The sequence below is a fragment of the Priapulus caudatus genome, unplaced genomic scaffold (genome assembly GCF_000485595.1).
Source record: "Priapulus caudatus unplaced genomic scaffold, Priapulus_caudatus-5.0.1 Scaffold231, whole genome shotgun sequence".
Classification (NCBI taxonomy): Eukaryota; Metazoa; Priapulida; class Priapulimorpha; order Priapulimorphida; family Priapulidae; genus Priapulus; species Priapulus caudatus.
Window position 1 is genome coordinate 135928 of NW_014577292.1, and position 13741 is coordinate 149668.

General features: G+C 43.5%; 1 protein-coding gene across 1 annotated transcript in view; it reads left to right on the forward strand.

Moving 5' to 3' along the window:
• The first annotated feature begins 11498 nt into the window (after positions 1-11498).
• LOC106807730 (collagen alpha-1(I) chain-like) overlaps positions 11499-13741 on the forward strand; it is a 67830-nt gene continuing 65587 nt past the window's right edge. Inside the window, exons 1-2 of the mRNA XM_014810170.1 lie at positions 11499-11612; positions 11717-11811. Coding sequence (XP_014665656.1) covers positions 11602-11612; positions 11717-11811 — 106 coding nt within the window. The 5' untranslated portion in view covers positions 11499-11601. The remainder of the gene's footprint in view (positions 11613-11716; positions 11812-13741) is intronic.

Consider the following 13741-nt stretch of genomic DNA (forward strand, 5'->3'; position numbering starts at 1 on the left):
ATGGAGGCGCACGGATGCGTGTGATGGGAAGGCGTGCGGTGCCCGTCTAGCGCGTATTAGGCATCATCAATCACTCATTCTGATCCTTCGTCGCTGATTACTGTTGGCTGCTACACCATCGCGCTATAGTGAACCAGCTAACCAAGAACTATCCATGTGTTATTACGAGCGAATCTGCCTACACCTATAGTCCTTGTAGCCACCTGGTATGGCACGCGTCTTTGTCCGTGGCTCAAAGTGCTAAGAACAGTAACGAAAAACCATTTGCGGGTGATATCCGACGTATAGAACAAGTATGAACCCCGGGGCAAGCTTACGCGATGTGCTCGTTCCAGCTAGAAAATATATTTCAACTGCCTTTCCAGCGAAACGCTAGAGATCGCACATTAAAATACAGAGCTGTATTAAATCAGCAAGTTCATACTATCAATCAATATTATCAGTCGTAGAAATAATTTTATGTGAATGTGACGGGGCTGCATGATTCGATTCACAGAAGGTGTACGTATCGTGTGGCAGTAAATGGAATAGGCGGTTGTATCAGTGGATTTCACAGTTTAAGACAAAGCATTAGAGCTATAATGCCAAATCATGCTGTAGTTCAATATTCTCATAACTCCGAGCACCATATTAGATAAATTATTATTAATAATTTATGAAGGTTCTGGCAACTGAAACAAAATTCCTCAGTAAGTTACATTATTAGTGATTACAAAGAATTAGCAACACCTTTAATTGCTGTTTGCATTTGGATTTATTAAAACCATAATAAATTATTAGCAAATAACCATATTACATTTTCTGGTATTAGAACGATTGAGCGAGCTGAAATATATACTTACGTTGAAAGATTACTACTAACTGACATAGTAATCATTTACTAAGAAGATACTAAGAAGATGTGCTAAGATACTAAAAGATACGATAGTGACTAAGAAGCCATTAAGATGTGTAGCAATCTCGGAGGCCAAACGCCCTACACGCACCGCAAGCATGGGCCACGGAAATTCCCACTGCCCAGGATAATTACAGCGACAAGGCAGATCCTTATAGCATCCCATTTCGAACACTAAATGGTCTTCCCGTCGCAAAATAAGCTTATAAATGACGCAAATGACTAGTTGCACTCTCGCGGTGTAATACCACAGACCGGGCTTGCAGTTGCGGCTATATACGTGTGCCGTGTGGTGAGTAATGCGCTTGGCGCTCGGCTGTGACCAACCGACATGTGCAGCAAATGCACAAAAACTGCCAGTTTTCCACTAAGCTAAGCGGAACGGCACGCACGTTACAATGTAATTCGATTTTGCGGTGAAGCGTCTGAAAGAAATGGCGCGCGCGCGCCTGTCGTGACAGCAAACGATGTTACAACGCCGGCGAATGATTCTATTTACTCCAACGAATCAGACGACTGCGCTAATGAAAGAACAAACAAATTAGTTTCGCGGCTTAATTACGCCGCAATATGGTGTCCTCTTTCCGCCACCCGGTGCGAATTTTGCACTTCCTTTTTCCGTAGTTGGCGAATCGATCGAAATTAGACCGGAGTTGTTTAATCTCGTCTTGTTTTTTGGATACCGTTGAGCCTCGTCGTCAGTAATAAACCGCAGACATTTGAAGATGCTGAAATCGCCACACACTAAACTCGGTGAGGCAGATAGAAGCGACGCAATCATCAAACTGCAAAAAACTCGCGTGAATCTGTGGCAAACTACTTGCAGATGTGCGAGAAAAAATGCCGTTTAATTTGATATGAAAAGTCCGGCACTGCTGAAAAAATCGAACTGCGCAGGAGACACATGTCTCTGACGTGTTATTTTTATCCTAATCTTGCTAATTTGTATTGCCGAGGCATCATTTTTTTATATTCCGTGTCATTTAATGTGATTATCTCGCTCAGTCGCTTCTACTAACACGTTGTCTCGAGGGATAATTTTCAGCCCTTGAAACTGTCACACAAACGCACATCAATAACTTCAAACGTTAAACAAACTCTAACGCCTAACCGAAAGCTGATCAACATTGCAGGTAGAATATTACATTCCCCGTGGGGAGTTTCATGTAGAAGAACTTCACGTTTACGTAGGATTTCACACGGCATATATTAGAATTAACTGTGATGCTCTCAACTCGTCCGGCATATATAGAGGTACCGTGCTGAAGCTCGAGAGAGTCCTAGAGCATTTTAATTAATCTCATATAATACCCGCTGAAAAAGCACAGATCGACTGGTGCAAGTGGCTGAAATGTCAGGAAAAGCTGGCAAAACACTGCGGCTGAGAGTTTTATCAGAGGCCAGTTGCTTGTCATGGCTGTCAGCAGCAGCCCACATCTCCTGTGGAATTCGCTCGCGTACAGGCTCCTACGTGAATTATGGGTGTAAGCTGTCACACTAAAACTCTAATCAACTAAGAGCAGACAACTATTGGTTATGGATATGCGGAAAAAATGCCATATCTCAACTCGCACAAGGCAGGCTGTGTCTGCACTGATCGTAGAAACGACTGGAAATCGACTAGATTAAGGCTGGCAGAGTTATGCGTCGTTAATGTGCCGAGAAAGTGGGAGAGCTATAGGCACGCGGGCGAAGGCACAGTGAATACGGGTCTCAATGAGCAACCCAGTCAGAAATACACAACGCCTATGCGCTACACGTATATACATATGGAAATCACGATGGCACAGAAACGGAGAAAACGAACGATTTCTGGCGTGATGCGCTCGAACGTGCAAATACTATGAGAAGACGTGAAAAGAAACTCAATCACGGGAGAACAAGTTTCGAATGTACGACACATATCAAGGTCAATCATTCGTAGAGAGGAACATGCATGCACAAATGATTGATACCGAGTGATAAAAAACAATTGAGAACGCCCACGTAATGAAATTGATTCTACGTATGTGGACAATTTATTCAGTTCTTTTCGTATGGGCCTCTAATACTGAACACATAATTACTATATCTAGTATAATACCGTATATATATACCGAATATACTATATAGAGACCGAATATAAAAATGCACATATGTGAACGTGACTCAATTCACACTGCAGTATATAGGATCGGTAGCGAATTATAACTAAATTCTTGAAAAAGTATAGAATCACCGCCTGGAAATGAAACCGAAACAAATGCTGGCCTTCGATAGTCGGGAGTTAGACACTTGTTGGCGACAGATTGCCATGGCGACTGCTTATCACGCGGCGGCCAGCAGTGCGGGGGTCTGCACAGCGCCGGGTGTGCGGCTCAGATTCCCTCCGTAACAATGAAGATTACATGCCAGCTTTGTTTTATTACTCCCTGTATCACGGCCACGCCACTTCACACTCCCCAGCTTAGTCCCGTTATTAACTGCGCCTGCTTCACCAGAGAAATTTTAATATAATATTTTTTCCGAATCCAGTTGGCCTGCGTGTCACAGATTACAACCCGGCCGGTCGGAATTCGGCGTATCTGGTGACACACACGCGCGCGCTCACGAGCAGGCACAAGCACGTCTTTACGCACGCACGCACGCACGCACGCACGCACGCACACGCGCACATACACACGCACACGAGTAGTCACATATACACACGCACACGCACTCGAGCAGGGGCATGCATGTACACGCACACGCACGCACGCGCAACGGATACATTCACGATCACGAGCAGGCGCGCGCACATGCACGTAACTGCGCGCACACGCACGCACACGCGCTTGCATACATTCTATATTCTTACATGTTGCATAGATGGCGTGAGGCACGCAACAATAGTGGAAACCAGACTACCCACCCATGTATTTAAACCGACTAGATTCCAATGCATAAAATCTTAAACAATACATTATTGCATGGAATAAAAATAAACAAAAAAATAAGCTAATGTCGGCATTGCAATGTTATAACACCATTTGACTATTTCATATTCGGATATTCGGATTGATCACACCGAATTGTTGGCTACGCATCTTAACTGTACATAGTCAATTTCTATATAGACCGTATACCAAACATTTAGTTCAAAGCTGAAACTGCGTTCATTACAAAAATGAGATACGGCAAAACGAATTAGGAATGTACGCGTGGGGGCGCAAGCGAAAACTAAACGTTCCAAAAGAAAGTCACGCATTCTTACCTAAGCAACAGTCAAAGCCGCCGCTACTTGTTAAAAACTTGTTTTAAATTATTTGTAAACAAATAACAATCTATCAAACAATCTATCTATAAACAAGCAATCTACGCAGCAAATACGGCATGACTAACCAACCAGCCCGTTACTGGCGCAGATGGGGTCGTCGATATATACCCGAGGTAGTTTTAGGTTGTTTAGTATTATGTTTATATTTTTATATGAGGTATGTTTAGGGTTAGGGTTAGGGTTAGGGTTAGGGTTAGGGTTACGGTTAGGGTTAGGGCTAGGGTTAGGGTTAGGGTTAGGGTACACTTCTGTAGTACAAGTCTGGTACACTTTGTGTATACATATATGTACCTCGGGTACATATCTGTAGTACCTGATACGACAACGACCCCTTCAGCGTTACTGACATGATGAACGAAAACCAAGCTGATCCTCAACAGCGTGCGAATGTTTGCGACCCCTAATCATTTTTAGACTTTCAGCGCCACCTATCGGTGATTCTTATTTAAACTAAATGCGTGCGCTCAGATGAAACATAAAAATGAAATGCCAGTATCTAGCACCAGATGTCACATTTTGTCGAAGTTATTTATATATTTAAAACGTAGAGTAGATATTCGATAGTAGTACTTTGTGAAAAAATACCTGCAGTAGCCTGTCATTTTATTAATTATAAGGCCCGTTCCCCACATTTTCTCTCGCTTCGTGAATTTACCTTTACTGACTACTGTAGCATAGTGGGAGATCGCGTAGGCCTATTCCCAGTTTTTTTCCCAAAATAAATAATATTCCATTGTAATTATACATTTGCACGAAAGCCAGATAATATCTACTCGCTAGTGCAATGATATAAAAGAGTCTATTCCAATACCTTAGCTAAACAATCTATATTTTTCGAGTTATATCCAGATCAGGAATTGTATAGTGTAATAAAAGCGCCCAGTTTTCCCGTATTTGTTAACATTGCGTAGTACAAGATTAGACATTCCCAGTATCTGGCAAATGATATTAACTTGATAACATAGTGCAATTAAATTAGAAATCTTTGTCCAATGTTTAAGCCACAGTGTGACGTTGGAGAGACGATCCTCTTGATGACATATCAATAAAACCAGATGGTTGATCGTTCACGAGCTCATTAGCCCAAGCCGGCAGGCGCGATTTAGGACGGTTTGCGAACGGTTCCAGAATACGGTCACAGGCTGGTATCGTTCAGATTGACCCTCAAAATTCATATGAATGCACAATATAAGCTAATTTAATTTAAGAATTTCGGGGGGCCGATGCCGCGCCGAAACGGCCTAGCTGAGACTAACTTATGGACACTGGTACGCAAACCTTGGATCGCTGCACTGGAGTGGGGAAAACTAAAAAGCCTTCGGGCTAACCTTGGGTAAACTATACGAGATTAAGTGCATGACTAGGGATCACGACTGCTATACAAGTAAACAATACACTTGCTTCAGTACCAGATATTCGTGATGTATTACCAACGAGAGACACAACTAACGCTCTCCTATTGTTCTCAGCTTATTATCACGTGTACACGATTAAGTATTTATAACTTGATAAATTGTGCTTTGCAACTAAATAGTAATCATGTGTGGTGTGTGTGTGTGTGTGGTGTGTGGTGTGTGTGTTGTGTGTGGTGGGTGTGTGTGTGGTGTGTTGGTGTGTGTGGTGGTGGCTCGTGTGTGTGTGTGGTGTGTGTGTGTGTGTGGTGGTGTGTGTGTTGATGTGCGTGTATGCGTGATAACTGACCATGGATATTGCTTATTTTGACCTCTAAGGAAGCCGTCTCATTAAAATCAGTTAGGTTTTAAGTTTGGCGTGTTTTTATTGGCAATTTAAGGCAGTGGAACTTCGGACAGTATTTGATTTGGCAAGAAAATATAGCGGAATCTGCGCCGCAAGTGGACAAGACAAGACGATCACTAAAGAATACGAGGGTTTCTTAGCATGATCAATATGCTATAGTTTATTAACTGCGCAATGTCGTTTTGTGCTTAGATGCAAGCAGAAATGTTGAGATATTGTAGTTAGCTAACTCACGCACGTGGTTAAATATGGGGGGCTATTGTGTCAAAATACAAAGCGTTTAGTTCGATGATTTATTGTGTCGAGTTGAACAGTACGATATTATATTGCAAAGTCAATTTGATCTATGAAGTTGGTTGTTCAATTGATGCGATTGATTGTCATTGATCAATGATTAGTGTTTAATTGATTCAATTGAATTTTTCCCTTGAAGCAGTTCAATTTAATAATTCAAACGTTTTAATTGATGATGACTTGTTCAAATTGAAGCGGTCCATGTTAATGCATTTAACTTGTTCATTGAGCAATTAAAAATAACCGAATGAAATTGGAATCGGTCGAAATAACGATTTGACGAAATTGAGAATTGGCAGAATCAAGGCAGCGAATCATGGAATAAGGCGTATTGAATCATGGAATGGGCAATTGCCGAGGCTCGGGTCAATCGAGTTATTGGCCGGGCTACGGTCTATGAGGAAGGCAGTTTGCCGAGGGCCTCGTCTAATGCCAAATCAAACGTAAATCATAACTGGACATGCGCACGCGAGGCATTGACGGGAAGACGCGGGAGCGCGGTACGTTGTTGAAGGCAAGGCATAGGCCCTGGGTTTCTCCAGCTAAGTGCGTGTACCGCTGTGTACGTGACGTGTTCGACGCGCCCGTGCACGTGGTGTACGTCGTGTACGCGCGTGTAGCGGTGGCGTGTGACCCGCGCGTGCACGTGTGTGTCACGCGTGTAAGTGCCGTGTACCGGCACGTGTACGCTGAGTGTATATGCGTGTACGGTTGCTGTACCAAGCGTGTACGTGCGTGTCGTGCAGTGTAGTGCGTGTACCCCGGCGTGTACGTGCGGTGTATCTCCGTGTATTCCCCGCGTGAAGAACGTGCGTGTATTCCGTGTACCCGCCGTGTACGCTGCGTGTAATCTGGCGCATGTCGTGCTGTACCGCGCGTGTGTCGTGCGTGTTACGCGGTGTACGTGCGTGTATGTGCGTGTTACGCTGGGTGCGTAAAGAACGGGAGGGAGCGGTCGTTGCATCAGGAACGCAATCGGTGGCGGGTGTTCCAGCATAAGTGCGTGTACCGCGGTTGTGGCTCCGCGTGTAGGGTGCGTGTACCGGTGTACGCGTGTAACGGTGCGTGTACCCGGTCGCCCGTGCGTGGTACCTCGCGTGTCGGCTGGTGTACCCCGTGTCACGCGTGTACGTGCGTGTACCCCGTGCACGTGCGTGTAAAGCCGCGTGTACGTGCGTGTACACGGCGTGTACGTGCGTGTAACGCGTGGCACGTGCGTGTCGAGTGTACGATGCGTGTACGCGCATTTGTAGCGTGCGTGTATCTGCGTGTAGCAGGCGTGTAAGCCGCGTGGTCCGTGGGTGTACGTGCGTGTACTGCGTGTACCCGCGGTGTACGTGCGTGTTTCTTCCGATGTACCCGGCGTGTAGTGGCGTGATTTGCGTGTGTGCGTTCCGGGTGTAAGGCGTGTATCTGCGTGTACGTGGTGTACGGCTGGCGTGTACGTGCGTGTAGGTGCGTGTACCTGCGTGACGTGCGTGTACAGCGTGTACGTGCGTGTACACGGCGTGGTGAGCGTGCGGTGTACCCGCGTGATACCCAGCGTGTAGTGGCGTGTACCGTGTGTGATGTGGTTATCGTGCGTGTAGCGTGGGACGATGTAACCCGGTGTGACGTTGCGTGTATTCCGTGTCGCGTGTCCGTGCGTGTTGCTGGCATGTATGCGTGTACCCGCGGTGTCGTGGCGTGTATCGCGTCGTACGTGCGCTGATATCTGAGTGTACGTAGCGCTGGGGTGGCCGTACAAGCAGGTATACACGCACGGTCACGTGGACCAGCGGAAGATACACGCACGGTACAGCGGGCACCGGAAGTACACGCACGTACACGCGGGTACACGCACGTACACGCACGTACACGCACGTACACGCAGATACACGCACGTACACGTGGGTACACGCGGGTACACGCAGGTACACGCACGTACACGCGGGTACACGCACGTACACGCGGATACACGCACGTACACGCGGGTACACGCACGTACACGCGGGTACACGCACGTACACGCAGGTACACGCACGTACACGCAGATACACGCGGGTACACGGAGATACACATAGTCGAGCCGCGGCAATATTATTGCTCGATAGACGAGCCTCGGCAATTGCTCGATAGACAAGCCTCGGCAATTGCTCGATTGACGAGCCTCGGCAATTGCTCCATTCCATGATTCAATACGCCTATTCAGTATTCGTGCCTTTGATTTGTCAATTCGTCAATTCGTCAAATCATCAATTCGTCGATTCAATTTGGCAATTCGTTATTTAATTGCTTAATTGAACGTTTGAATGATTAAATTTACTGTTCAATTGAACAATCAATAGATCAATTGAACGTTTGAATGATTAAATTGACTGTTCAATTGAACAATCAATTGATCAATTGAACAATCAATTGATCAATTGAACAATTAATCAATCAATTGAACAATCAATCGATCAATTGAACGTTTGAATGATTAAATTGACTGTTCAATTGAACAATCAATCGATCAATTGAACGTTTGAATTTTGACACATATCCCCTCCCATAGGTAAAGGCGTTATCTATGCCATTCGCGTGTGTATAATCGTGGTGAGACCCATGCAGCTGTTACATGTTGTTACGTGTGTATAGGAGAACATTGCTGGCACGAGGATTCACGGCATTCAAGCGGTCGATTATATCACCCTCCAAACCTATTTTACGAGAATACCGTACAAAAGACATTGGTTTCAGTAAAATCCAAAAAATTGTCACGAGTAAAACACACCTGGCACATTCTTGAAATGCTCTTGATTAGATTTTTTACATTTAAACATTCGTTTAAGGTACCGGCAAGTTTAAAATCTATGAAGGCAAGTACATTTAATGTGCAACTTGAGATGTAAGTGCTGGCAAAGGTTAATATACTCGGAAACGGCTACAGCATATGATTAATTATTTGGAGAAACATGCATGACAAAAAACACTGACCAAATATCTTCTGTGTAGCGCGTTGAATTTCAAAGGGAGGGCAATACCTAATATAGCCTTCAGAATCGAGCCTGCCCTGTATGAGAGGCTTTCTCACCCTTTGTGTAACTGTCAGAAAAGCACACATAGCAAACCAGCTGTTATATTTCCCAAACTTCCATTTTTAGAATTGCCCCCGCCAGGGATTTTGAGGGGTGCGTACTACTAATAACTCGACATTATGTTTGATATGGCCAGGCAACCAGACTGTGCATTCGTAATATTTTTGCCGCTAGATGGCAGCAGAATATAAATAAATCTGTAGCTGTAGATGCATGCCGGCAGCAAATGGTCTATTACATGACCGTCTTTCCACAATTTGCTTATATTCGTGTTTTTTATTATAATTATCTCTACAATACAATATAATACAATCATATATATATATATAAATTACAATAATAACTTTTCATCTATACCATAGCATGAAGTTATTTTACAGACTATAATATTTATTTGTACCCGTTACGCTTGTTACTCTTACACTTGTAATGTGTAATGTTTCATATAAACTCTTCATAGTGGTGTATTAAATTGGCAAGAAAGCACGCGAATTGGTTGCTCGTTGTAATGTTAGAATACATATCATATTGTAAACTTGGCACTGCTACTGAATTTAAACTCAGTTTCCTTCAGTCACGAATCAATAAATTCGTCATGCTCACTCTGAACTTTGACCGACTAAATAATCTGAATTATTGAACTGAATATCTAAACGAAAGATTTTCCTTGTTGTTCACAATAGTTGCGCTTGTTTATTATGCTTATCCTGTCTAAATTTACATTGCTTGCTAACTAAACAGCTAAGTATCACAGTTATTTTTAAATCGCAAAGCCGGGCAGTTTTCAAATATTCTCTGAATCGCCCCCGTCAAGTATTTTACGGAAGCTATATTTAGCTTAACAATTCCTATTTTACAATGGTTAATTTTTTCTTATTGTAATAATTAAAGCCTGTGCTAGCGTACTGTAGAAAATACGTAAGAAAATTGAGAAATTGGTAATCTGCAGTTAAATAACCGTAGAATGAGTTCACAGCAAAGAGGAATTCACATACATATGTGCTTGCGACCATAGTTTTCACACTAGTAATACACAGATCATGAGTGAACGTACTCAGTATTTTCGATCCATTGTCTCTCAGGGTGCTCTGGTCTGGTCGAGACAGTCGAGTTATTGTTGTCTGCGAGACTGAACACGTAGTGCACGCGTGTGGCAGTCTAGGGTGAGTTTGCTATTTAGTCGTAGTAACTATACAAAAAAACACCACACGCCTGATTGGAAATATGTGCGCTACGCGTGTATTGCCAACGTCCTTCATGCTTTATTCAGGTTTTATTCCTGAGAAAATGTCAATTATGGGATGATGTTCCATAATATTTTGGATATCGTATCTATCAAGAGTAGATAATAACACACTAGTGTTATTATCTACTCTTGGTATCTATCTATTCAGTTTGACGGTGACGAATTCTGTGGATGCGAGAGCATATAGGTTCGTCGCCCCGCGTATTGTTGTCGCTGCTCGAGAAGCAATTTGGATCTCATTAAATACCTTCATATATATTGCGTGCAATTAACAATTGCAATTTTTATAAAACTTTCACTTGAAAATGCCTCAAAATATACAAAAATTACGCGAGCGTAAACCTAACAGCAACTATATGTACGCGCACTCACACATGCGCGCTCACGTGTACGCCTTACCACTCCCCACACCCGCATACAGACACATTCGCGCACGTACACACGCACGCACGCGTACACACGCACGCCCACACTCATTCACGCGCACGCACGCGCGCCCACCCGCACGCGCGCAAACAGGTGCACAGGTAGGCAGGCAGAAAGGCACGCACGCGCGCACGCACGCACGCAAACATTCGCGCGCACACACACACAAATATATAAATACGGCCATTCAATTTACGCGGAATTGCCATTAATTTGCCTTCAATCCACCCCGTGTGCGGTCGCATCATCTCTGCGTGTAGTGCTGGCGTGCATTGTCCAGCTCTCGCGAAGTGTCTATTTGCGTGGCTGCAGATCTTCCCTCTGCACAAGCGAACAAGAAGATATACATTGCAAACTTCCTTTGCTTGTCACCTCCCACGTAATTGAGGGCGCTTAATTATAATAACGACGAATAATGGGACGTTCCGGGCTATCAAACAGGTGGTTCCAAGTGAACAGTGCTCAACGCGCCTGCTCTCCACCCCCGCGCTGAAGTACTTGTGTCCACGCGTATCGTGGAAACCGCGGAGCCAGAACCAGCGGAGCTCCCTCATAGTTCGGATGTGTATTATAGTTAGTGTTAGTATCTGGCGTTTCCCATGAATTTGCCCAGGCTAAACTCGCAAACATGTCACTGAGGTACGTATAAGTTAGATAGTATTATGTCAGCTGTGAATCAAATGTTTGGTAAATGTTCTAAATGTGTTTATGTGCTCATGAGTGTTTTAATTTATGATTTACAGGCCATGCGGAGGTCTGCTTGGGGCCGCCGTGATCATATTCTGGTTAGGTCTATCGGTTTCCACATCCCAACCGGATGAGTTTAGCTTTGCCTCAGGTGAGTTAATACCACTGATCTGTCAAATAAATCACACGGTGAAAATACTGCTTACGCGCGCCTATACCTACTGTGTAGGTACTGATTTTTCGCACACTAAAAATTCATCGGCATGACCGTGTGTCGGGTGTGTCCGTGCAGGTAGCACAGTGATACGTAACACAGTAGCACGTGCGCGGACACCCAGACGTTAGAGGCAGTAAAGTTGTGATGTGGACGTAAAATGAATTTACACAATATATTTTACGACAGATATTTCGTGCTTTTTTTATTACAACGTGTACCATGGCTATGGAAAAATCAGCTTGCCCGTTGTTAGATTATACTCGATTGAGAGTTGTTCACGACAGCTTTCGTTATCTATGTTTCCACTTCCAACCATAAGTTTTAATATAGTTTTTTTGTTTCCCATCTCCTGTATTGTAATTATTTTCCTTCTTCCATAGTCAGTAGAAAATTGACAACTCTTTCAAGTGAAACGTCCACTCTTGGTCTAACTACTACGTGTTGGTTATGAGGTCTTTAACGGGTGTAAGATTTAAAGCCTTAGGTGTAAGAGTTCTTTAATGTAAGGCTGCTCAGCTCATGTAGGCATGTAGAGGGTTTACTCCAGTCTCCAGTGCCGGGCAGACAGATATATGGTGTCAATCGATGTCCAGTAGCATAACGATCTCTACATGGTGAGGTAACTTGCCCTAATAACTGTGCATGCTCATGGCAGGTTCGACGTAAAATAATACAATTACGATTATATGAATGCACGTGTGTGTTATTGCTGTAATATTACAACAATAACACATACGTGCATTCATATAATCGTAATTGTATTATTATTTACTATAATGCTATTTAGCACAAACAATGTAGTCATTCCGGAAACATTATTTGTGCATAAATCAGTTAAAACGTTTTCCTGTTAAGATTAATGGTATCGTGTGCCGGTTCGTCTGGCACTCATTTTCATGTTATTGACATTAATTAAATTACGTTTTACGGTTGCGTGCGTTTTGTAGTAACTAGGTTCATCACCGTGCTGCACGCATATATACCTGAGCATCACCTTGCCCCGACTACTGTCATGCGCCTCTCCGTGTAGTTACGCATTTTTATCACCTCCTCACCAGGCGCAGACAATGTGGAGTCAGTAATTAGTACGTTATGTCCACCAAAGCAACATTCCTCATGTGTAACACTTACATGTTTGTAGATACTGCGCATTACAAGTAGGATAGCTTCAGGGTATATCATAGAGCGTTTATTGCTCCCCGTGCATGGCTATATGTATATTGACTGTATACATAGATATACTGCATACATACAGACACACATACAACTGAGTAGGAAACTAAAAGCCTTCGGTACATTAGGATAAACTATACAAGATTACAGTGGCATAGACTGACAACGACTACAACGTAAACACAAATACACTTGCTCAGATACTCAGAACTATTCTGAATGTATTCACCAACAGAGAACAACTAAACCATCTTCACTATTGCTCTACTATTATCACGTGTAACACCATAAGTACTTATAAAATTGATAAAATTGCCTTGCAACTAATAGGTAATACATGTGTGTGTGTGTGTGTGTGTGTGTGTGTGTGTGTGTGTGTGTGTGTGTGTGTGTGTGTGCGTGCGTGTATGCGTGATAACTGACCATGATATTCTTATTTCATGACCATCTAAGGAACCGTCTCATTAAAATCAGTTAGGTTTTAGTTTGCGTGTTTTTATTGCCATTTCAGCAGTGGAACCTCGACAGTATTTATTTGGCAAAAATATAGCAAATCTGCGCGACGTGGGACAAGACCCACGATACTAAGAACATGCCGGTTTCCTTGAGCATATATCAGCCTGTTCTGCTAGCATCTAGGACAAATACGACATACGCATATACGCTCTCCTATGACACTATTTGTCATAGG